The sequence below is a fragment of the Toxotes jaculatrix genome, chromosome 21 (genome assembly GCF_017976425.1).
Source record: "Toxotes jaculatrix isolate fToxJac2 chromosome 21, fToxJac2.pri, whole genome shotgun sequence".
NCBI classification, from domain to species: Eukaryota; Metazoa; Chordata; class Actinopteri; family Toxotidae; genus Toxotes; species Toxotes jaculatrix.
The window spans coordinates 14,892,387-14,917,683 of NC_054414.1; the positions used below are offsets into that span (position 1 = coordinate 14,892,387).

At 41.2% G+C, this 25,297-nt stretch overlaps 1 protein-coding gene across 2 annotated transcripts in view; it reads left to right on the forward strand.

The window, feature by feature from the left end:
• Positions 1 to 25,297, forward strand: part of dock1 (dedicator of cytokinesis 1) — a 160,369-nt gene that overhangs the window by 126,625 nt on the left and 8,447 nt on the right. For both annotated transcript variants that reach the window (XM_041066538.1, XM_041066539.1), the window contains exons 32-46: positions 314 to 372; positions 1,094 to 1,242; positions 2,404 to 2,489; positions 2,876 to 3,032; positions 3,680 to 3,720; positions 4,145 to 4,235; positions 6,479 to 6,598; positions 7,831 to 7,920; positions 8,074 to 8,178; positions 12,857 to 12,998; positions 13,467 to 13,548; positions 17,480 to 17,564; positions 19,013 to 19,099; positions 20,861 to 21,037; positions 21,967 to 22,050. In XM_041066538.1, coding sequence (XP_040922472.1) covers positions 314 to 372; positions 1,094 to 1,242; positions 2,404 to 2,489; positions 2,876 to 3,032; positions 3,680 to 3,720; positions 4,145 to 4,235; positions 6,479 to 6,598; positions 7,831 to 7,920; positions 8,074 to 8,178; positions 12,857 to 12,998; positions 13,467 to 13,548; positions 17,480 to 17,564; positions 19,013 to 19,099; positions 20,861 to 21,037; positions 21,967 to 22,050 — 1,555 coding nt within the window. The remainder of the gene's footprint in view (positions 1 to 313; positions 373 to 1,093; positions 1,243 to 2,403; positions 2,490 to 2,875; positions 3,033 to 3,679; positions 3,721 to 4,144; positions 4,236 to 6,478; positions 6,599 to 7,830; positions 7,921 to 8,073; positions 8,179 to 12,856; positions 12,999 to 13,466; positions 13,549 to 17,479; positions 17,565 to 19,012; positions 19,100 to 20,860; positions 21,038 to 21,966; positions 22,051 to 25,297) is intronic.

Sequence of the window (25,297 nt, forward strand, 5' to 3'; positions counted from 1 at the left end):
AGATGAGATTCAAGGAACTGCTTCCCACTATTGACAGTATTTAGCTCTGCACAGGAGGACATCAGAAAACACACATATATTATCTTTAGCTGGGTCACTGCACAGATTTTGTGTTTAGTTTGCTTTTCCTTGGTTTTTGGGTTCATTCTCTTTCTGCCTCTCATTTCTGACGAACTCTATTTATATCTATCCATCTATAAGATTATGAGCAACAACACTGACATTGACACTGGTTCTGGAATCCGCTGTCAAGCCAAAACTTACCACAGCCGTGATTTAAATTGTGTAACTTCTTTATCTCTTTGTGTTTCAGGTATCAGGACATGAGAAGACAAATTGGCTTTGAAATCAGGGATATGTGGTACAATCTCGGTAATTCTACCAATTTCTTTCTCAATATGTTCAGTTTTGCTTTCGTATAACCAAGAAAAAAACGTTTTTTTTTTTTCTGAATGAATTCACTGTTAAGGATCAGTCATACAAACTCAGTAGAGCACCAGCAATTGACATGTGTTATGTTGTAATTTATGTTTATGCTTATTTGCCATCTAAGTACCTTCACAGTCATTACAAGTCAACCCAGCGAAGAACAGAAGCTAAATATAGACAATCATGTGTTAATTAGCTTTATGTTGTGTGATGAGAGAGACTCAGCAGTCAAGTCTCAATGGAATGAGATTGTAGTACAGGGATTGGGGTGTTAGATTTTGGCACCTGTGCCTCCTTTAAAGTTCTCTCATTGTAACCAACACCATCTGATCCCTTAATTAGAGCTTTCCACCAGATTAGATTGACTCATTCACTGCGTTTTAATGAGCCCCTTGCTATTTTTTACCTGAGGTATTTGGTTTGAAGTTATTTACTGCATGATTGTTATGGAAAAATCTGATGAGGGGAGACTTGATAAACACTGGGAGGCAGATTTATGTTGTGTTTGCTACAGAGAGCTGCTGTTAAATCTGCAGCACATTAAGGATTATTCACGCCCTGTTAAGATCAACATGATGTACTTGTTTTGTCCAAAGTGAAGTCTACAAATGAGTTGTGTAGTATACTGTGCATTCATATCTATTTGTATTTTTTCCTCTCTAAGGGCCCCACAAGATAAAATTCATTCCAGAGATGGTGGGTCCTATCCTGGAGATGACCCTAGTTCCTGAGATTGAATTGCGAAAGGCCACCATCCCCATCTTCTTCGACATGATGCAGTGCGAGTTTCACTTCACATGCAGCTTCCAGCGGGTGCGTCTTCTGAAACATGAAATAATTATAACAAAACGGTACAGGACAGAAAAGTAGAGAAACATTAGAGGAACACTGGATGTTGGATTGGGAATCTTAGGAGGGGTAAACGGTGCAGAGGGATAGTGCATCTGAGAAAAAGTTTCATAGCCACAAGCTCACTTGTAATTCTGCAAATCTCATTTTGTTGTGCCGCGATTATCAACAGCCACGGTAAGTGGAACTTAATGTTATGCCTCGTTACAGTGCAAAATTAAGCCTTTCTGCATGAGGAAATCCATTTGGCTACAGCTGTTCTGCCATAAGATGTCTCAGCCAGTTTTCAGCTTTGTGATATTTATGTGGGCTCCCAAAACACGTGATGCTTGTATTGTATCAAATTATAAAGCAACACATTGACTTCCGAAGTCTATGTTGGCCCTTGTAGTGCTGTGACAGTGGTAGTTTAACCAACAACCCTCTCTCAGATCGTCCCTGCCAGTAGTGCAGTCTGTTTGGGGTGGGAGGGAGCGCTGCTAATTAAGTCAATGTGTCAGTCAGGATCTGGCTCATTGGAGGTGAGTGCCACGTTCTTATTGTTTCCCTGTAGTGAAATGTGATCAATTTCACTGTGGCCTGACCCCGTTTTATGCTGTAGGCCAGTAATATTCCCTTTCCCGAGTCTCTCTTTCTCTGCGTGTGTCGTAAATTCTTGGTTTGACAGAGAGCAGCATTTATATCTTTTCTTACTTGACTGCACTCGCCGTTCTTCCTCTGAATTTGTGCTGTGCCAACACATGAGCACATCAAGAAGTCAGTGATAGAGCACATAAAACCTGTACACAGCTGCTACATGCAAATATCAGAACTAAGGTCCATCCATCACTGTCAGAAGCTACAGCAACAGCAGGGCAAAAGTAAGGGGGGATGTATCTCATGATGTAGCCCAGTTCTGTAATCTAACCAGATTTACACAGATAAAGAAAAGCTTTAATAATGACCAGAAAATACCAGCCCACGGCCAGCTGGGCTGCAAGAGAGGGGCGATAAAAGTCGAAGCGCAGATCCCCTCAGCCAAGCCTTGATGCAGAGAGAGAGAGCGAGAGTGAGGCCGGGAGATGGCGTTAATGAATTGAAAAATTAGCTACACTAATTATTTACGCCTGCTCTGTCTAATTGCAGTTTGAGAACGAGATCATCACCAAGCTGGATCACGAGGTGGAGGGGGGCCGCGGAGACGAGCAGTACAAAGTTCTCTTTCAGAAAATGTAAGTGCTGATTAATGGGCAGGATTACGCCTGAGCCTCTCACAAGTTAGATAATGCTAATTGCAACATAGCACTCCTCAAAATAATCACAGTGTGCTGATGATCACACGACTCCTCATCACAGTTTCCCTCTGTGATATTTGCTTTCAGTAGACTAGGATGCTAACTTTGCTGTAATGGGCAAAAAAAAAAAGAATGTTTCCCCAAATCCTTAGTGGCAGAAGTCTGACATTTTAAACAGTCGAAGAGCCTCTTGTACATGCCTCATATTTGTTTTCCTCTCTGCCCCTGGCTTCTGTTCCTTCACATTCACAACCACATGTCACACACAAAACACCACATCTCACCACAACTCCAAACAAACACAAAAAACACACACATGCTAGTTTACTGGAGCACTGCAGGAAGCACAAGTACTTGGCCAAGACCGGGGAGAACTTCGTCACTCTGGTGGTCCGTCTGCTGGAGAGGCTGCTGGACTACAGGACCATCATGCACGATGAGAACAAGGAGAACCGCATGAGCTGCACTGTCAACGTGCTCGTAAGATGGCTGTTTTGAGTTCCTGAATACACACAAGCACGATTGCATTGACACCCCCTGCATGAAATGACATCTTTCAAGCACTGCAACAGACAACATCTATATTATCAACACCTAGGCATTGTTCATAGGCTGTTGTCAATAAAGTGACCGTGATGACATGCGATTGCTCACAGACAAGAAACAATAACAGCCACCTCTACATGTCACAATGCATTAAGATGCTATCACAGAGCAGCTCACCTGAAACACCTCGCCTCTGTGAAGTGACATTTCATGAGGGACCACCAAAATGTCAGTTTTGTTTCACGTGACTTCTGGCATTGAAAAGACTACAGGCCAATGGCCTATATTCAGCATTCAACTGAGTCATGTTCTGTCAGTGCTGTGTCATGTTTTGTAAAATGGAAGCTTTCTGTGAAGAGCAGTGTGACAGTGCACTGCTTTGATTCTTATGTTAGTCAACTAACTTTTCTGTTGTAGAGACTTATGCTTGTTTGCTGCAGTACACTGTTATTTATCCATGGTTTACAGTCTGTTTCTATGATATTCCCTTGATTCATTGAACCTTTGTAAACAGTATGGCAGTAGAAATGTATGAACTCTTTTAAACACATTTCAATGGCCTTTCTCTTTCCTCCCTCTAGAACTTTTACAAGGAGATAGACAGAGAGGAAATGTACATCAGGTAAGACCCAGTCATAGCTGACCTTGTGCCTGTTAAGTCTGTTCACATTTCCGGACATTCAGTCCTTTCGAGGCGTTTTATGCACACCATTAAGGTACACTACATGCAGTACTAAAGGAGACTCAATGACTTTCAGTTCAGCTAAAGTTTTACCTGCCAAAGACTTAATACTTTACATTTTGCCTCCTTTCCTCTCAACCGCACGCCCCCAGAGATCCAGAATAAAATATTTGATTTTGTTGAAATACGTTTCCATTTCCACAATCTCGCCCATCAGTTTTTTTCCATCTGTCTGTCAAGAGTTATTTAAGGTAAAAGATCCTGTCAGGACACATCAGTCTAGCAGAGTTAACTTTCTGTCTGTTGTAAAAGTGTGAGAGGCCCTCCCAGACATGACCCATAAATCATTGCTCTTTCCTACCAGGTACCTGTACAAGCTGTGTGACCTCCACAAAGAGTGCGACAACTACACTGAGGCTGCCTACACTCTCCTGCTACACGCCAAACTGCTCAAGGTACACAGACACAATACCGACAACAAATAAATGTGAAAATGCTTCAAACAGCTTAGATTGTGGAACCCAAACTCATTCAAGCTGTTGTCGGGCAGATGGCATTTAACCTCAGGCACTGAACCAGTGTGTATCTTTGAATTTGAATGTGTACAGAACTTAGAGAGATAGGTCAGCATCCTTTTAATCCTACTATGGCCTGAGATGGCTGCTAAGAGAACAGATTTGCTGAGCAGCGTCTTTTTCACCTCGAATAGCCAGTGCAAATCATGGCTAGTATCTGATCTTTCCTTAAAATTGCCAAGACATTGTTTAAAACAGAAAGAAAAGCAGCTGCAGCTACCTGAGGTGCTTTAAGATAAAGGTGTACTTTTACTTTCCTCTTTGTCAGCTGGAAATGAAGAATCCTCTCCTGTAAATCACCTGGTTCAAGACCCCTCTGATTTAAGGTGGAAAAAGGGGCTGGTTTCTACCACACTTCTAGTGCAATGACATCTTAAATTACATACATAAATATGTATAAGCTATCATTAAGCATTTCTTGCAAGATTACACCTACTCCTTGTAAATGTGGTGCTTCTATCAGCCAAAAGTTTCTGTCTCTAGCCTAAAATATGCCTCATCCACACACAAAACTCCTCACACAACAAACAGCAGTGTCTATTCCCAGTCAGGATTTGGTATAGCCTGAATTTGGAGTTGTTCCACTCTGCCTTTTATCCAAAATGGTTACACCCAGTATCTCATCTATATTTGCATAAAAAGCTGGCTGTTTCAGCCTTTGTACAGGTCCGACAGGGGAGAGCAGACTGTGACTGAATCACATTTTCCTCGCTGAGCAGTCACAGTAGCATTTGCAGGACTTGTTTTTGTTATTATTATTTTAATTCTGCTCATCTCCCAGCAGCTGTGGCATTCCTGATCATAGCATACCTTTAGAGAAGGATGCACAATTATACAGAAGAAATTGGTTAATTGTGTTCCACAGGAGCGTGGGTGCCTCCTTTCTTCACTAGTTAGCTGCCGTAAGTCACTGTCCTCCTTTTGTTTTCACATGTAGGCACATGTGAACGAGCTTGAATTAGCATGAATGATGGATACATAATTCTGCATCCACCACCACTTACAGAGTAAAACTGGCTCCTGTAATAATAATTAGTCATCCAGCAGAGTACCCACACTAGTATAATAGCACGTGATGAATTTACATCACCTTGTGTATTGTGAGACATGCATCAGCACTTTAGTTTTGTCGATGCGGGGTCACTGGCCATCCATGAATAAACAGAGATCCTTTTACCATTTAAATGCTGCAGTCCAGCTGTAAGGGAATCAATAGCTTGATCCAAAGCCTCCCAGCATCCCTCTTCATGCCACAGCAACATTGTGCAGAGCAATTACATTTTCACCTATCTCCAGCGCATGATATGCAAATTTCTTAGGTCTGCTATTCAAATGTGGCCCTCAGACAAAACTTGGTCAGATTTTCTCGGAGATCTTAACTCCTCAGGTTACTCACAACACTACAGAATCCCAATTAAAGCTGGCTGGTAATGAATCAGTCCTGGCAGGATGCATAGGATTATGCTTCCACTACACAGAGGCCAATCAGATTGTCCATCTCCCTGTTAGCCATGCTGCTCTAGCCTTTCAGAAATCTCATTATTCTCCATGCTGGGTAAAGAAAAGGCATGATGGAGTGCACGGTCAGCACAAAAGGATACCCCTGCATCCTTCTTGTGTTTTGTTTTTTTTATCATTCTTCCCCCTCTGCCACTGTTTACAAAATCAAGCAGAATTTGTAATGAATAAGATTACTCTGCTGCATGACACAGTTGTATCTTATGTTTATTGTGAACACGAGCTTAAGTGATGATTCTCTCTGCTCCCTTTGCTCCACTTCACTGGATTGGTATCCAGTGAGCTAACATACTCAAGCACCATTTTGGGTTATGGGGAATTTTGTGTTAAATACTTTAACATCAAGTTTTAGCTACATAAAGCTATGAACTGCATTGATGCTCTCTCTGAACCATTCAATATGTATTGACGTCTGTTTCATTTCCCAAGTTTAAAGTTTCCATCTTGCCCTGCCAGAGTGCAGGGGAGTGCTAAAAAGAATTACACGTCAGTCTCACCAATTTGCATTGGCTATAACTCAGTGATTGATTTCTTGTCACTGGTCCCCCTTTTGCTCTGTATTGTATTGCACAGTGTTGACCCTAATGCTAACTTGTCCTCTGTAGTGGTCAGACGAGCAATGTGCAGCCCACCTGACCCAGAGAGATGGCTACCAGGCCACCACTCAAGGACAGCTCAAGGATCAGCTCTACCAGGAGATTATCACTTACTTCGACAAGGGCAAGGTAAGACACACACACACACACACACACACACGTGGAAGAGTGGTTGTAATCATGATGGATCCCGGACTGTGAGGAGGCTATTTTTAGATGCTGTCATCTCTGTCAAATACTTCCTCTGGCCTGAGGCAGGTTTTGAAGAAGAGATGCTGAATAAAAGTTTTAAATTCCTTTTAGAACTGGGATTGTAAATAATCCTCTTCTTTTAGCTCATGTTCTTATGGACGAAGGAGCATATCAGGCAGCACAAGCATTAATGTGGCTCTTTTGTGTTGTCTCTTACCTTTTGTTTTCCTACTCTTCTCTCCCACTGTCCATCTTTCTCTTTTTCCCTAACACACTTCAGTGTCATTCCTGTACACCACCTCTGGATTCCAATGTGAAGAACAGGCCATTCACATGTGCCTGTGTTATAAAAATTATATTTTATTCCAGAGGACAAAAAATGTTTTTCAGCCTGTGAGCTGAGATTGGAATGGGTCTGCAGAGCTGCAGCCAGAGCTTCTCAGAGATGATGTCCCAAGGCTTTGCATGTGTCATCAGTGTTGGGGTGCAGCCGCCACTCTTGGTTCCTTAGCCAACTGTCACTCTGCAGGATGTGGCGAGAGAGACAACAAATTGCAAGAGCCTTGGACAGACTTACACACACAAACACACCAGAGTGATCAGCAAGTGTTACAATGGCTGCAAGAATATATCAACTCTCCAGAGAGGGTGGCATCAACTGAGTACAGTTTCTAACAGTGTCACTGGAGTCATCCAGAAAACAGTCCCAGATGGTGTTGCCACCACCGCTCTCACTGATGGCAGGCTGATCTGAGTAGCAGTCTGGATCCGGCCCACTTCCAGCCTGACCCAGATCATTTCAGCTCAATCTAGTCTGTCAGGAAGCCACTTAGAAGCCTTTCAACATGTTCAAGTGGCTCCCATCTATCTGTGACACCACTCCACTGTACTGGATGAGTCTCGAGGGGAAATGCAACACTATTATAAATTTTCTTCTCCCAAGAGGATGGCATCTGAGTTTTAGTGCTTTAGATCAAAGAAAAAAAAACAAAATAATATTGACATAATAAGAAGAATTCGTATTTATTTATTTTCCAAAAAGCTTATTTTGAATACCATTTCCTGGGAGAGATCATTTGTGTTATTCGGCTGGCAGAAGAGGAATGCTTTATCTCAGCTTGAATCTTGATAATTGATTCATTTACTGCCTCTGTTTATGTGCCCGATAGATGTGGGAGGAGGCAATCATTTTGGGAAAGGAACTGGCTGAACAGTACGAGAATGAAATGTTTGACTTTGAGCAGCTCAGTGCATCCTTGGTAAGTAATCATTTTTTTGTTGAACTGCTCCTTTGTGTTATAAACACAGTCAGAAGAGTAATTTCAGTATATAGACTATCACTAGTCATTCATGTCAAAGCTATATAACAAGTTTTCTATGCTGCTCAACCTTACCGTTGTATCCCCCAACAGAGGAAGCAGGCCCAGTTCTATGAGAACATAGTGAAGGTCATCCGGCCCAAACCAGACTACTTTGCCGTAGGCTATTACGGCATGGGGTTCCCCTCCTTTCTACGAGTGAGTACCCACATCAACATGCATCTTCCACAACTCTCAGCCCCCCAAACATGGCTGAAAGCACAGCGTGGGGGAGCCACTTGTCAAAACAGATAATCAATAGGTTCACCAGCGCTTACATATTCTCAGGCTTAGCCCTCAATATGTATGTGTTTCACACATCTAGCACCCAAGGGTTTTGGTTGCTTTGGCAGGACTCACTTGTTCAACATCCCACCTGGTCTGGTTTTCACTCACTTACTCACACAGAAAACAAACAGACAACAAACTGTGAATCATAGCAGCTGTTTCATGTGTGGGCTATAGAGTAAATCCAGGATAATGTGCTGGACGGTTGCCCTTCAGTGTGGAAAAAGTGGGTCTCTTGGAAACATCTCTTTCTCTCCCTCCTTGCCACCTCCTGTCTCATTCATGGTCTGTCTCTCCTAGCTCTTTTAGCCTTTTTTCTTTAGTATGTGTCTGATATCTGTCTGTTTTTAGCCTGTACTGTAGTAAAGTCACTCTTTCTGAGGATCAGTTGGTGATTCCTGAAAATTCCCCCAAAATCCACCATTCCAGGACCTGGCTATAGAAGCTTTGGCACACAGGAGAATGACAACAAGGACTGACCCAGTCTTGTTCGTCCAATCAAAAGGCTGATCACACTGCAAACACTGCCTTTAATTCCATTACCTGAACTTCAGCTGAACACCCTTTTCTCCACGCTGTGAGCGTGGTCTGCATCACAAGGTGTCCCATCCCTGCCTGCACAACAAAACCATGCAACCAGTACAAAATGAAAGGAAGTGATATGGTCACATTGTAAATTGCTTTTGGTGGCTGCTGAATCATGGGTTATTTTCCCAAAACAGTCAGGTCTACGCCTGTTGATATAGTTGGAATCTACTCCAAATGTTCTTGCAAGTGATGCCATGGTACAGTGAAAACCACGATTTCAGAAATGACTGGCATTAGTTGGCCATTGATCTTTATCATTATGAACACTTGATGAAACTGAATAATCATCAAGTCTATTTATAACCCCTGCCAAGTACACTTGGCCGCTAGACCTGAACTGATCTGAATTTCCCCTCCAACTGTCCTGGCTGGCCTTGTGCCAATCTGATCACAGCTTATCACAAATTAAAGTACGTGTTTAACAGGCGTTTGATATCTCCTCACTGGCCTTATTCAGTGTCAGAACTGCTGCTGTGTGCGTGTCAGTGAAGGGTGTCCTGTTCTGTCCACATATCAGATTTTAGTTAAACAGAAAATTTAACTGACGAAGGAATTTCTCTGTTGCTGTGTCGCAGCGGGTTTAATGTTAGCTCAGAGCTTTCAGACGAAGGACAATTTGTTTGCTTTTAATACATTCGCTGTAACAGCTGTTTTTAGCTCGTCGTCTGTCACGCCACTGAAGGTGTTGTTTTCCTCTCTCAGAGGAATTCAAACCATTTTTATCACACACGCATCACACTAAATGGCCCAAGAGTCCACGCGGAATAAGATAATGTGAAAGTCCAGTTTCAAGAACAGCGATCCCCTGATCATACCCTTTTCATTCTATTATGAGGAACAGACATTTCGCAAGGGTCTTTTGCCACTTTCCGATCTCCATGTGCCCCTCCTAACCTCTTTCATCTGGCAGGGCAGAAACTCCATTACAGACAGGGCAAGCTGCACTAGCCTAATCTAAGTGGCTATTTAAACAGCCTTAGAGGACAGATTTAAGTTCTCTTTTTTCCTCTCTTTTTTTCTCTCTTTTTATTCTTCACAGCAGTCTGACCTTAGAAGAAATAAGCAGAGCAGGTGCATGCAAGTTTGTCTTTGCCAATAGGAATCTGCACTTGACTTACCTGTTTATTGTTCTGCCTTTTTAAATCATGACCTTCCTTATGCTACGGTACATATAAGGTACAAGCTGGCCTCTACTACAACCCAGTTTTTGCCTAATTATTTTCTAGCTGCTTTTATAATGGTATAGTTTTTGCATGAATACAGGAAAAAAAGCGAGTCAGTTCTCTTGCATCACGGCTCTTACAGTGTCCTGTTATAAGGGCTCAGGATTTGCAGCCCCTCTTGATATATTTCTTGTGAGTACATACGGAAGTATTTATATGTGAGTTACTAATTATGATTAATATAGTGTGAAGGGGATTTGTTTCAAACCCCCTTTTGCTGTTTGTGTTGCAGCACCGCAGTATCCTCAGGAAAAAGTCAATTATGTGAGAAAATCAATACTCTGGTAAAGGTATTTTCTGTCCACCCCCCTTAAGAATTGATTTTATGCAAGAATGCTTAATTCAGCTTCTTATGATTTATTAGTTCTTAATGTGCTTTGACACTGGGGTACTTGCTAATTGTAAAATTCTCTAGATCATGTTATTTGTTTAGATGTGCAGTCACAGCTGAAACCAGTTATCTTTTTTTTTGTGGCTGTGTGTGTTAAAACCCATTGATTTTTTATTTGTTTCCACTGGTAGGTGCTTTTAAAGACTGTTAAATTCCTTCTGTTACTAGCAAAACAGACAATATGAAGACAGGCAGAATATTTATCTGAAGTCATGATTTCATCCTTGAAAGTCACAATAACTTGTCAAGAAGCTTTGAAGCATGACTGAAAGCTTCTGTTGTATTTTCTGGCTGTATAAAGAGTTGCTTTCAGCTTTCAGACACGTTAAAGGTATTCTCAGTATTTCAAAGACAGATTTCCGCTACAATTGTTTCCCTCACTTTACATACAGTTGGCGTACTTCTCCTCCTCTCCCTTCTCTTCCTATCAATCCTAAACTTAATCGCTATATTGGGTTTCCTGTGAGCGCTCAGCTTAAAGAGCAGTTGAGGGTGTGTGAAAGTGGGTTTGAAATATGTATCCTAACACACCACATTTGGGGACACTTGGATATAAGCTGTCATGTTCTATCATTCAAAATGCTCCTCAGACCCCCTCATTTCCCTGAGCACACTCAGGGAAATGAACAAACGTTCCTGGCTCATGCATTTTTAGGACCACTCTGTCCACTCTTCTCAAACTATGTATTTTGTTTTGGAATAAAAACAAGATGACCTTTTTATCTGTGTATGTGTGTCAGTTAAACTTTCTGATTCTGAAGTACATTTACATCTGGTAAACTGTCACTGCCAAGAGGCTGAAACACTGATACTGCATTAACTTGTAGTCGTTCACCCCATACATTACATTACCCATATTACAATACCCATACATCTTCCAGTCTTGCTGCCAGCATGTCCAAAGAGCTTAAATCTTGACCTCATGTGTTACATATGAACTTGATGACATTGCAGCTATATGAACTTTCACTGCTTTGTCTCTTGACTGGATGAAATTGCCTTTTTACCCACCAGCTGAGAAAGAACAGACCATTTTTGCATGAATTAGCATCTCAATGACAGTGATTTTTTTTTTTTTTTTTTTTTGCCAGAACCAGCTAGTGTATGTTTGAGGCTAATGAAAGTGAGAATCGTGACATTGAGATAATTGTATACACAACCAAATTCTCAACAGCATAATGCAAATCTGCTGCCCTCTTATGAATAAGCATACAGTATGCAGTGATGGAAAAAAGATTAGGTGTCCTCGACCAGATTTGAATGATTTAGAGATAAAATAAAAGGCAAATCTCACAGTTGTTCACCAACTGAAAATTGCTGCAGTTTATTGTCAGGCAGATTTAGTGGAATCTCCTGCGGTTGAGAGGAATGGCTCTGGAAATCAACATGCTTTAGTCAACTTATCTGTCAAAGCAAATTTGTAAATGTCCCTGGGCATATTTCATGGCTGCAATTCCTTTAATTAATTGGGGAATTGAGATGTGTGCTGTGCATGAGCATAGGGCTTGCTGTGTGTGAGCTATTGTGCAGTGATGGTCTGTTAAAGAAAGAAGGAAATGCAGAAATGGCTGGGCTATCCTCCCTAGATAAGATCCTGTCTTTCAAGCTGGGTAATGTCCCTGTTGAGCTAATGAATGAAGCCAGTAATTCATAGTAAACCCTCTACAAGATGTACAACGTGATTGTTTCCAGAAGAGATCAAGCAAGTGAGATGTGAAGAGGGTGTGAAGAGGGCCCATCCTCGGCTGCCATGATCTTACCACACTGATTTGAAATTGGCAAGATGTCTGAACCATTACAGTGGTTTGAAAGCGACTTCATCAGTAGCTGTCGTTTGTGAAAGAGCCCCCAGCAAAGTGGTAGTAGCCATTTGCAGTCTGTCAGTTCGCTGAAACAGAAGTGCCCTCCCCCGGCAAGCCCACTCTGAACTCAGCTGGGATGGACTGAATCACTGAATCTGTGCCAAGAACTTTCTGTCAGCCTCATTTCCAAGTATTTAATATGGAGATTATGATAGTGTATTTTAACCCAGCCACAGTACCGAGCCAAGTAGATTCACAAGTCCAGGCCGCTCTCATCCATGTAACTTTATTTTAATATTACAATTTTGTCATTGTCATATGTCTGTTCTTGCTACCGTGATTCAGTGTTAGCTACTGGTTGTAATCTTCTTGTGAAATGGTCTATGAAATGACACTGTATGCTGTCAATACCGCCATATTCACAAAACAGGGACAGTGTACCTTATGTCCACATAATGTGTGCTAATTAGCACCAGCTTGCATGACTGTGTGCCTGCCTTCATGTATGTATCCAAGGTCTCACTGTTTTCTTCGTTGTCCTTCAGAACAAAATGTTCATCTACCGTGGGAAGGAGTATGAGCGCAGAGAGGATTTCGAAGCACGTCTCCTCACACAGTTTCCCAACGCAGAGAAGATGAAGACGACCACACCGCCCAGCGAGGACACCAAGTGTTCTTCCGGACAGTGTATCCTCAGCACAAATCACTGTTTTTTTGTTACTGATCTTTCATTTTTATTAAAATTCATCAGGTTGCCACCAGGGCACGAAATGAACAGTAATATGTTTTTAATATTCAACATTGTGACTGCATACTTTTATAGGGCTAGCAGGGATGAACTTATAGGGCGGGAGAGTTTAATTCAATATTGATATCATTTTTAATACATATGTTTTTCCAGTAGCAATGCGATCATAATGCAGACACTAGATACAAAATCACAGTATTGAAATTCATATTAAATGCAGTGATTTGCCTTTTATTATGTATTACATCAGACAAGTGCTTGATAAATTATAGGATAAGATCATATTTTACAATTTGATTTCATTGAATATTGATTAACAATAATACTAAATTATCACCAGGTCGTAAGTAGTTGTATTTTGTTAGAGTTCAGCAGTTTCATTTGTATCCTTGATGTTTCTGCTGAAGACATCCAGTGTTTCACGGTGAAACCCATCCTAGACCTGCCTGCCAAGTTCCAAAACAAGCCCGTCTCTGAACAAATAGTGAGGTAAGCAAGTTATCCGTGCTCCACACGCATTCATTTCTTTACAATTACAGAGTGTGTTACTCAAAGTCATACAGCATGCATTTCAATCCAGCAAAGCCCCATTTTGTTTTCCCCAGTCACTCACAAACTATTTAGAGAGCTCATGATGACATGCAAAAGTGCATTAGCATTTTTTGGAGTGTGGTATGTTGAGGACCGCTGTGGTGAAGGTGATTAAATCTTGATGTAAATGTGTGTCTGTGTAGAACAAACAGCATTTGACCTTCTTGTCGTTCTCGTGGTTATTAACTTGCAACAGCCATCTGCTATTAGTCACTGTGCCAAGTACAACAGTGTTTCTCTGACATCATTAATACCTTTGTGTCGTGCACCGGGGCCACAGCAAACAGTGGGGCCCCTACACTCCCACTTGTTTACCCAATCTGTACTCCAGCCATGCACTGCATCCCTCAGCTGTGCAAATTCACTTTGATATGCCACCCAACGCATCAATGGACATAATTAAAAGAAGACATTTACTTGGAAAAACCTTTAGGCAAATATACCTGGGCACTGATCTTATCACAAGCCTGCAGCACTGGTCACATCCCCCTGCATTGATCCCTTCAGCAGCCTGTTGGCTTGTTTGCTAACTGTGTCTGATTGGAATATGTAACTCTGTTAATATCCTAGATTAGACAGCTGTGTTTAGAGAGTGGGAGAGCAATGTTTCTCAAATGGGGGTAGGAGTACCCCTAGGGATACTTTGGAGTACTGCAGTACTTTTTTAAGCGTTAATTAAAAAAAAAAAAAAAAATCTAAAATAATAATACTATGATAAGCTCAATAAAGAATGTAAATGTAAGTTTGATAAACCATATTCAATATCTCTATTTTCAGTGCAGTGGTTAACTGTCATAAACAGTCAGCAGCTGTAAAACCTCACGGCAGGTGAAAGTAACAAACACAGTCCTGTTCACTCTCGGGGCGAGGCCAGTTCTGACACTGAAAAAGACACAAAAGTCAAGAAGATGGATTCATGGTTGAAATGTAGCAGCAATACAGCGGAAAAAACAGAAGTGAAGAAGAGAGCGAAAATAGAACCATCACCATCATCACAAGTATCAGGAGGAATATGTTTTAATGGGATTTATCTCAGTGAGCTGTAGCATTCCCAACACAGAATGCTTTTTTTTTTTTTTTTTTTGCGGGGAGAAATTAGCATAACAGTTGCATGAGGCCAGCGCCCCTCCACCAACATCTCAGCTCAAAATATCAATGTCACATTTGTAAGATACTTGAGATTTTTTTTTTGTTTTTAACCCAAGAAATGATGCAAAAAGTCTCCACAGCATCAACCAAAGCATCCGAGGCTACATGGTGTCGTTGCTTGTGGCTAAAGCCAAAAACTCATTCACCAAATCACCATTGCTGAAGACATGAAGACGGGGCTCATTGCACAAATTTGCAGTGAAAACCCTGAAGTGCAGTGGACTCACTGTCATGTGCAGGGAAGTACTGACGTCTAAGGAAATTAGTCCTGTGCTGCATGACGTTTTGTACGACAGAATCCAAGTGATAAACTTCATTAAGTCAGTGCCACTTAATTTGCAACTGTTTCGCCACCTTTGTGAAGACCTGGGAGGTGAACACACACAACACGTGGGAGAATACTCAGTAGGCTGTTGGAATTGTAATCTGAAGTGCACACCTTTCTGTCAGAGCACAGATCTCCCCATGCCCCTTTGTTTGAGGGCACAGACTGGCTTGCAGAGCTATGTTATCCGGCTATTCAGCAAACTGAAAGAACTGAATATGTGTCTGCTGGGCAAGGACACCAGTATTGTGAACCTGTATGACAAGGTGAGTGGTTTACAGAAGAAAGCAGAGCTGTGGAAAACGGCCTCCACATCCTCTCCAGTGGAGTGGAGACAGTCATGTAGGGACATTTGACCAACTTGATTGGTGGTTTTAATTCTTCCTGGACATGGAGGATAAATCTGCACAGCTGGATTGGGTGAGAAACCCATTTCTTTTTTCTGAAGCAAACAGAAGAAAGCTTTCCGTCAGTCATCAGGAAAAACTCTTGGATGTGTCATCTGACCATGGCCTACGTATGAAGTTTGACACATCCACTCTCTCACAGTTTTGGGTGTGTGTGAAGAAGGAGCAACCTGAGCTGGGAAAGAAAGCTTGGGAGCAGCTATTACCCTTTGGATCCTTCTTTTCTGCAGTGACTTTGATCAAAACAAAGCAAAGAAACCCCCAGACTGTGCCTTGGAAAGAGTTTGATCTTTGCAGTTGCCTCCCTGCCACCAAGAATGACAAAGATTCTCCGTGAAGCACAAGCCCATGTTTCTTACTAAATTATAAGTGCAACTTATAAAAAGGCCCAGTTCAAGGCAACTACAATTCCGTCTTAGTTTGTTATTGCATGATAAAATCATTAATTTAGTGATGAATTCTACACATTTGAATTTTAGCATTTTACTGTTTCATTCACAAAGTTATTTGATAAATCAGACACTAATGGCATAGCGTTGTATTGTACCTTTTTATATTGTCTTTTTTTTTAACTGCCATGAAATGTTTTGCACTGGTCAGGGGGTTCTTGGCTGAAAAATAAATCAAAGGGGGTTGCATTATTGTTTAAAGTTGAGAGCCACTGTTTTAGAGGACTGATCCACTTCAGCTCTGTGTCTGTTTGCTTTTCTAGGTTGTCTCTCTCTGTCCCTATCTCTCCGTTTTCTCTCATTTATTCTCTCATTCGGTGCAAAAGATCAGCGGTGCATAGCAATGAGACTGAGCTGTTTGAGCCAAAGGGTCACAACAGCAGGCAGAGCAAACCCCCTTCTGACCTTGCTTTGTCCAGACCATGCTGCTGCATCATCTCTAGCCTGCCAGCTAATGGCATGTAAAAGGTTTAATTGGGGTAGAACAGCTAATTTAAAGCTGCTTTATTCATCTGTTTATTAGATCAGAAGCTCAGAGGCTGAGTTTTTTAGGTTAATGCTGCGCTTTCTCAGCTAATTTGGGAATGGGTCTCATCATGTTCATTAAATATGTGTTGCTTTTTATGACCAATCACAGAAGGGATCATCTGATTGTCAGTATAATGGAGTAAGTGGCTCAACTGCCGGTAAGACCTGAACCCAATTGATCTGTGTAGTTTGAGGGTCACAGTAGCTTTATGTGGTTTGTTCATTAGCAAAATATTAACAGCCCTTTGTATAAAAGTTCAAAAGTTGTTGCAGCCCATCTGCACACACTTATTGCTGCTACTAAAAAAATATAAAAGGGCAGTGGCTTTGGAGAGGCACAGATTCATTTCATATTTTATTCATAATGGTTTGCTAATAAAGTCAAACCATGCTCTTTGAACCATATGGCATGGTTTTAGGAATTGGAAATGCAATATGCTGCATGAGGATAATAGATCTGTACTCATTTCCCCAGGAAAGAGTGAATGTGGGTTTCTAGTAGCAAGAGAGACAGATAGAAAGATGGAAAGATGGAAAAAGAGCAAGTAATGCGTCTATGTGAGGGACCATGCATGTGCCGGGAAGCTGCTCCCACAGCCACTATGTAACACCATCATTTTCCTAGTGTGAAAAGTCTATTAACCTTATTTGGCAAAGTTCATCCCTGCTAGTCATTTGCCTCCGTCACATATGCTGCAGCTTCTCTACATGTCTGATGTGTCGGGCTAACTTCAGGGGCTGTCAGTGATGTGTACGACCCAAAAATTAATTTAGTTTCCATGTGGATGAGGCCATGCCTTAGACAGCTAGTCAAAACCAACATGCTAAATGCCACAGTTCCTGGCAGAGCTCGCCTGGAAGGGGGCCTGTCCTGTGTTTGACCTGAAGCAAAGCAATCAACCTTTGAATCAAGCTGTAGATTGCCCATAACAGTTTTAATTTACTCAGGTGCTGATTTTCTCCCTCCCCAGCTTCTACACAGTAAATGAAGTCCATAAATTCCAGTATTCCAGGCCAGTGAGGAAGGGAGAGAAGGACCCCGACAATGAGTTTGCGGTAATTTCTGTCTTTTTTCTCTTGTGCTGCCATGACTAACACTTAGTATTTCTTAACATTAGACATCCTGAACATAATTTCCACGCTCTCTTAAGAGAAAAATCGTGTGCATGTTTGTACAGCATGCAGTTTCAGGACCCAACATTAGGTTTTTGGTAATGACAAATGATGGGTAAACGACAACATGTATTTTTTTTTGTCTCTCACTCAGACATGCTAAACTAACAGGTCACAAAAATGTACATTTGTAAGAATATGTTCTTAGCAGGGCAAATTTTAATAGGCAGAATAATGATCTCCAAACCTAATCAAATAGTTTGTCAGTTTTCACTGATGCTGAGATGAAAGCTGAAAAGGGCTTTTCATTTTTACCTGTTTTGATCAGGTTTGTGCAGGTTTGTCTCAGTACTGCTACCCCTGTCTTGTAATTTATTATAGGATGCTGCTGGATTATTGTTTGAGGTTTATGCTCCATACATTCTTTTAGTTGTTTCCAGCAGAGTAAATCAATAGCGTAGCAGAAGTGTCATTTACATAGGCAGATTTTACACCAAGGAAGAGGGATACTGAGGGTTTTATGTATTTACTTTTTTTTTTTTTCATTTTTATTTTTAAACACAGGAAAAGTGTTTTGCCAACAAGAAGATCCAGACTAAATAAGATGGCTGACAGTGATCCAAATCTGGTTTCCTAGTGCAACTGTCGAGTTCTGTTTTTTAGTACAGATAATGAATTATGTTTTGTGCACACATGTCCAGGTTGGAAATGACAAATTAAATCCATTCACACATTCCTCTCTCTGTTTACTGTAGCATCGCTTCAGCCGAGCAGGATGATGTATTTAACTCATCTCAGAATGACTCTTTAATGTTGTCAGAGCGACAGGACTCTGTTGTGACAGACAGGTGATGGATATCCATTCCTAGACATATTGTGTCTGTCAGTCTTATTAAATATGTCATCATTCACATATCTTTGTTATCTTCCGTGTCTCCAAGGTGAGTAGTAAGTGTGCACTAAAGCTGACTCTCTTTACTTGAGTTGTTCATATTGGGATATTGTTTTATCTTTTCTTCTGACGCTGATCAAAAAGATGGTTTAAATATTGAAACCCTCCTGCAAGGGAAATCATCATCTCCTATGGTGTATTTTTCTTCTTCTTAAGATTTAAAGTCATTATTTGAGCTCCACTATGTGTTAGGAGCGGACCTTAATGAGCTGCTGTCCAGACAGGGAGGTAGTGGACACCTCCTTCCCACCAGCTCCCCCCTTCAGTTGGCTTTCAGTGAACAACCATTACATCAGCCTAATCTTATTCATGCAACAACAGCCTTACAGCTTGTTCCAGTGGGCTTTGGCAGAAAAACTGATCAGAGCCTCGTCATGATTTCTGGGCTGTGTTCCTTTTTCAGACTCTTGATTTTGTGTCTTTGTCATTTTGTCTACAGAACATGTGGATTGAGAGGACCACGTACACAACAGCATACAAACTTCCTGGCATCCTGCGCTGGTTTGAAGTCAAGTCAGTCTCCACAGTGAGTAGGAGAAGGGCCTGTGTGCCAGGCAGGCCTCCTAATCAGATGAGGATCTGCAGCCTTTCTCAGAGGCAATCGATATGATTTGTCCGGTTAAGCGGTATAGACAGCTGTGTGGACGCAGGCGTGCCGCTCCCCGAACTAACGACAGGGCACGTTCTCTCTCTGCCAGAGGGCCCACATTGATTCACCGAGCACTCCTTAAAGCCTCTTTCCACTGAAAATAGCTACACAGCACAAATACAACTAGAGGAGAGTTCAGAACTCACTCTGTTGATTTTACTCTAATAGAATTAGCTTGATTGCTCTATTGAAAACCCGCTGATAAGAGAATGGTCTGACTGCAACAAATGACTTTAGTGTTTACTGTAGCACTTGGAATTTTATTATCTGAACCAGTTGTTCTGATTTATTTAGCATTAAATGCAATTTAATGTTTAATTCAAATGCTGGCCCCGTGTCCCCATTTTGGGCTTCGATGTTGTCTGTCTGAAGAGGAGCTGTGGAGATGAGTACAGTAATATAAGTTGGAGCACAAGAGCAGGTTACAGTATTACCTAGACACAAGATGCCTGCATCATCCTTTAATCTGTCATTAGTTTGTCCCAGAACAAATGCACTACTTTGTGTTATTACTTTGGCTGGTATTCCACAATCAGCTACTCTTTATTTGTCATTTTGATTAGTCCCTGACATGTCTGTCCTTTTGAAAAGACTCAGAAAGACAAACATCTCCTCCTCTTCTCTGAGGTTATCTTTAGCCAGGGTGTTTACTACAGTCTGCTCCCTGGGCTTTCATAGCCGTCAAAGAGCTTCACATGACGCCCACGCACCAGGCAGCTTGGGCATTGAGCTCACCACGATGGTTCTTTTGATCACTACATCCACAATCATTTCCCTAAAAAGACTTGAGATCCCACCTAACTCCTGATTCCATGTAGTGAAGTGTCATTCTCCATTGCCACAATAATTCAGAGCAGAGCTCTTCAGGCTGTGTGGGAACATACTGTCAGGAGCAGCTTGCCCTCCAGATGAGCCAGTGAGAGGCCAGGTCCCTGAGGTCAGACTCTATTTAAAGCTTAATGACTGGGCTGAGATTCACCAAGCTAAAGCCTCCCATCTGACAATGCTTTTTATCAAGCTGGCTTGAGACATACCGGCACAGATTGGAGATTTGTCTCGCTGGCACAACATCTTATCTTTTTTTGGCCGGGGTCTAAATCTGACATTTACTCAACAAGCCACTCATGTTTCTTCTAAATTCTTAGTAGCAGGCTTCAAGGGGGTGATTTTTTTTTTCATTCAGAGTAATGAGATTGCCCCCATGTGGAGTTACACGGATTGAGTTGGAATTTGCTTTCACACAGCAGCGGAATTAATGACAGCATTTCTAAGTGTTTTATTCATCTTTTCTCAGAATTGCCAATCATATTTTGTTGACTTGGGAATTGAAATTCCCCTACACCAACGTACTATCCATCTTCATTTGACAGTTGCAGGTTCATGTATGGGCACAGTGAAAAATGATTCATTGCTTCTCTATCCTACATGATTTATGTGTTTAGTTAAGGGTTCCTAAGCCCATCTTCTAATAACCTATCCCTAGTTGGTGAAGACAGAAAATTTCCGCTTTATTGTTTGGATTGCAGAGACAGTAGTGAGGTGTGTTTGTGTTTGTGTGTGTGTATGTGTGTGTGTGTACTAAAAGAGGTGAAAGTGCTGAGAATATTTGGTGACGCCTTCACTTACTCTGCTGCACAGGAGGAGATCAGTCCACTGGAAAATGCCATAGAAACAATGCAGCTGACCAACGAGAAGATCAGCAGCATGGTGCAGAGGCATCTCGCAGACCCCAACCTTCCCATAAACCCCCTCTCCATGCTGCTGAATGGAATTGTGGACCCAGCGGTCATGGGAGGTTTTGCCAACTACGAGAAGGTAGTCAAAAGTCTGGATTTATTCTGTCACTCTATTGTCTCAAACGATGTTCCTTTTTGAACACAAGTTCATTTTAAGCCTTAAAGTCAGCTTTCAAGTCATAGTTTGACATTTTGGGAAATAGGCTTATTCACTTTCTTGCTGATAGTTAGATGAGAAAATTGATACCATTCAGTATGTTTGCAGGCAGTTAGCTTAGCTAAGCATTAAGGCTGGACTTAAGGGGAACATTCAACCTGGCTTTGTCCAAAACATAATAAAATGAGCCCACCAGCATTTCTTAGGCATGTTACACATGTTACATCGAGTCCTGTCTGTATTTTCATATGTAACATACAGATATGAGAGTGGTATTTATCTTCTTATCTAACACTCATCAAAAAACTGAAATTTCTCTAAATGTCAAACTTGCCTGGTTGGCAGGGGCTTACAGCCACGAGGCAGTAATTCTAGTGTTCTCACTGGTTTATTGGTTGCACACTCCATTCACCGTAGCATAATAGCAACTTATGTAGAAAGGGAAACTCTTTTTGCCTTGTGTTTGATGATTTTTAAAAAAAGTGCCTGTTGGTTTTTCCAGCATATATCACAACCTGGAAAAGATTCATATTGGTCTTGTGTAAAGGAGCGGTATGAGTCAGAGGAAGTGCAACGTGTATTCTTTGCCCTCGGGTCACACACTTCATCTCCCTGAAATAGTGCAGGTGGCAGTGGAGAGACGGATGTCTTGACTAAATTTTTCCCATCTTCAGCAGCCCCTCCCAAAGCTTTCCCCATTGACTCATCCGTTTTTTCTCCTTCATTTCCCCTTTTTACAATCACAAACTCTTCCACATTTCCGATTGTTCCTCTTCCTCTGCGCTTACTCTCACTGTTCCTCCCTTCATCCAGACACTCTTACTCCAGTATCTCTTCTCACTCTTCTCCAGGCCTTCTTCAATGATAAGTACATGCAGGAACACCCGGAGGACCTTGAGAAGATAGAGAAGCTGAAGGACCTTATCGCCTGGCAGGTGAGACTGCTGCTGAAAATGGTCACCTGCATCTATGTGGAGTTTATGTGATCATGGTAAATCATCGTACTGTAGTTTGTAAAGCATCAATCTCTCTTGTCAAAGATGTCAGGGTTCAAGGAAAAGTGCCATGACCTGCTCATCACAAATTGCACGCTCATTTACTTTAAAAGGTGTCATATTCCATGGTGTTTCCTTTTCTATGTCACATGTGAAGAAAGGCATAGCCTACAGGCAGTCAAAATACTGAGCATGGATTAGATGGTAAGGAGGAGTGTGAGAGGCATGAAAATGGGAATTCATGCCACTTGGCCTTAATTTGTGTAATTTGCTCTGGGCTGTTCACTTTCAGCCTTTCAGGTACTGAAAATGTATTTGCCTTACATGTAAGTTACAATGGTTTAAATTAATAGAGTTAAGCAGTTTATTAATGGAATCAACACCAGAATTTTCGGGAAGCCATGAGCCACCAGATAAGGGCCCTGTTTGACATCTGAAAGTCCTTCATATGCATACACAGTGGAGAGTTTCGATGCTGAAGGATACTTGTTCAGGTCTGTTTATTATGGCATTTGCATCTGAAATGCTGTCACTCTGAAAGGTTACAGCCGAAAATATAGCATCGTTTGAAGAACCTGTGAGTGCACTGGCAAGAGTGTCCAATGACAGTAACTGAAGTGAGCAGGAGAAAAGTGTGTTAAAGAGTTCAGTGGAAATAATAGCAAGGGAGAGTGCTGAAGCAAACATTCTGAAGTTAGGGAGGATGCTTCACCGCTTGAAGAGACAGCAAGAGATCAGCATTGGCGGTTTTGCGAGCTTTGCACCCTCACTGAGCCCGAAGGAAGTGCACACACAGCAGACAAGAAATGCACAGACACACACACACGTTGTTGGAATAAATCACAACATGTGCTGTTCAACAACTTACTATGTAACTTAACAGATCTTTAGCTCATTTGTAGCTCATCCTTCATTAAAAAAAAAAAAAACAACTCCTGACTATCTTTGTTTTCTAGAGGAATAACAAAAACTTCCTCCCTTTGGGACTTTATAATGCTGCTCTGTAGGTTTTCTTTTTTGTTTTGCTTTTCTTAGAGCTCTTAACTCTTTAGCTATAAACTAAGGGTCACTTTAATACTCAGGAAGTCATGGTTTCCTGCCTTATGGTTCACCCTGGAATCGGGCACATGTACAAGAAGTTTTTCTGACTGCTTCCTATCGCTACTTGCAAGTTAATTGAATTTGCAGTAGTTGTTCCTTTCTCTGTTGTTGAAAAATAGGTCAACTTTGTGCTCTGAATCTCTTGTGGAACTTATCCGAATCTGAAAAGTTTGACTCTTTTGTGTTTGTGAAACCTTTTGTCTTTATAAGGCACAATGACTCACAACAGAAATATGCCAGTCTTGTATTGCCTCCCTGCTTTTGACTCTGAAGTCTTCCAGCTTGATGTCATTTGTGATGCTGCTCATAGTCATTTTGCGTTAGAAGTAAGGCTGTTTCTTTTTATCATTATCATTTCCATATTAGTCATTATTCTAGTTTTTCCATATCATTTTTTTAAGACACCCAGACTGTGTGAATTTGGGAAAATTAAGGAAATCACTAACTGAAGAAGAACTTGATAAAGCAGGTGAGCATAACCTAAAAATAAACGTGTCAGTACTTCATCACTCCTGGAAAGAAGTGAAAATCACAAATATATTTGACAAGGTTGGAGTGTGCCACTAGATTTTACCTTCAGTACCTATCGGTTATTTTTACATCCATCTCGGAGGAAACGCACTGAATAATAATGTAAAAGTGAATCAGCCTTTGTTTCAAATCTTTGTGTTGGTTCCAAAGTGATGCTCAGATGTGAAAGAGCCAATTTTCCATTTCAGCATCAATGTGAGATTTCAGCTGGACTAAAATAGTGTTATAAATCACACTGCAATTTTGAAATCATCATCCACCCACAATCCACAGTACTAATTAGCAAGAACTCTGTTGCACACACCAGTCCTACCAATATGAGACAAATGAGTTGCTCTATCTTGGCAGCTGTGTCAGGTTAAAAATGTCCTTCACATTCTCTTAACTAAGTCTTTGAACTCCTGGCGGTGTATGTCTTCCATAAGCACAGAAAGACACGATTGAAGTTGTTTGGTGTGATCATCTTAGAGATGTGTCATAGAGAAAGCAGAAATATGTTTACCAAGCCCACGCCAAACATACACACAGGGAACTTTTAAAGAGATGAGTAAGGCAGAGTTGTTGATTTGAAATGGTATCAGCTGTCTCCTTGCCAGAGCCAGCGTGCTTGTTTATCTCGCGTCTTGAATCTGTCTAAATGAGACAAATGAAGACGAGCCTGCTCCAATGAACAATCTAAACAGGGAGAAATGAGCCAGTGTGCACTGTTATTCTGAAATACCCATTGTCCTCGTCTAGTAATTAGAGAGGAAATGAGCAAGTGGAAATCAGGAAATTAGGTATTGTAAAAGCTCCCTGGCAAATACAAAGTAGGTGTTTTCTGTGATGTTTCTTGTTATAATTAGCAAACGCTTTGTACAGATGCTTAAATTAGTACCTTTAACTTCTCACTGCAGCGCGATCCACTCTATTAAAAGTTGTTAAGTGTAGCCAAGAGATCAATAAACTGAATCACAGACCTGAGGGGGTCATTTTCAGCAGGGCATCAGCAACATATTAATTGCATATATGCAGAATCTTTCAGTGACAACTCATAAGGGTGTATTGGAGTTGTTTTTTATTTATTTATTTATTTATTTTTTACTTGTGCTTTCACAAAGCATGAAAACAACAGGAAAACATGAGCATCCCATCGGATTCTTTGACCAACATATATCCACATTTTCTGGTCTAATCCACCAACTCTTGAGAAAAATACCTGGCTCTTAATTTGTTGCATGTTCGACTCATTTCCTTTGGGATGTTTTGTGCTGGGAAAGTAACTAACGTACACGCGGCTTGTTTGACCTTGTTTACTTTCTGTCTGTCTCGCACAGATTTTTTAAATTTATATTTATTTTATCTGGCATTCCAACTTTGCTCTTTTTTTTCCTATAAAAAAACAAAATGTGTCTGTTTTTTGCAGCATGCACTGTTACTCTTTTGTAAGCTGAGCTTTAGAATGGAATTCCTGCTGGATTTTATAAATGCAGCCCCAGGTCTCCGCTGTCTAATTATGAGGTATTAACATCAGCCTCACATGAGGTAATATCTCTTACTGACATCCCAAATAATA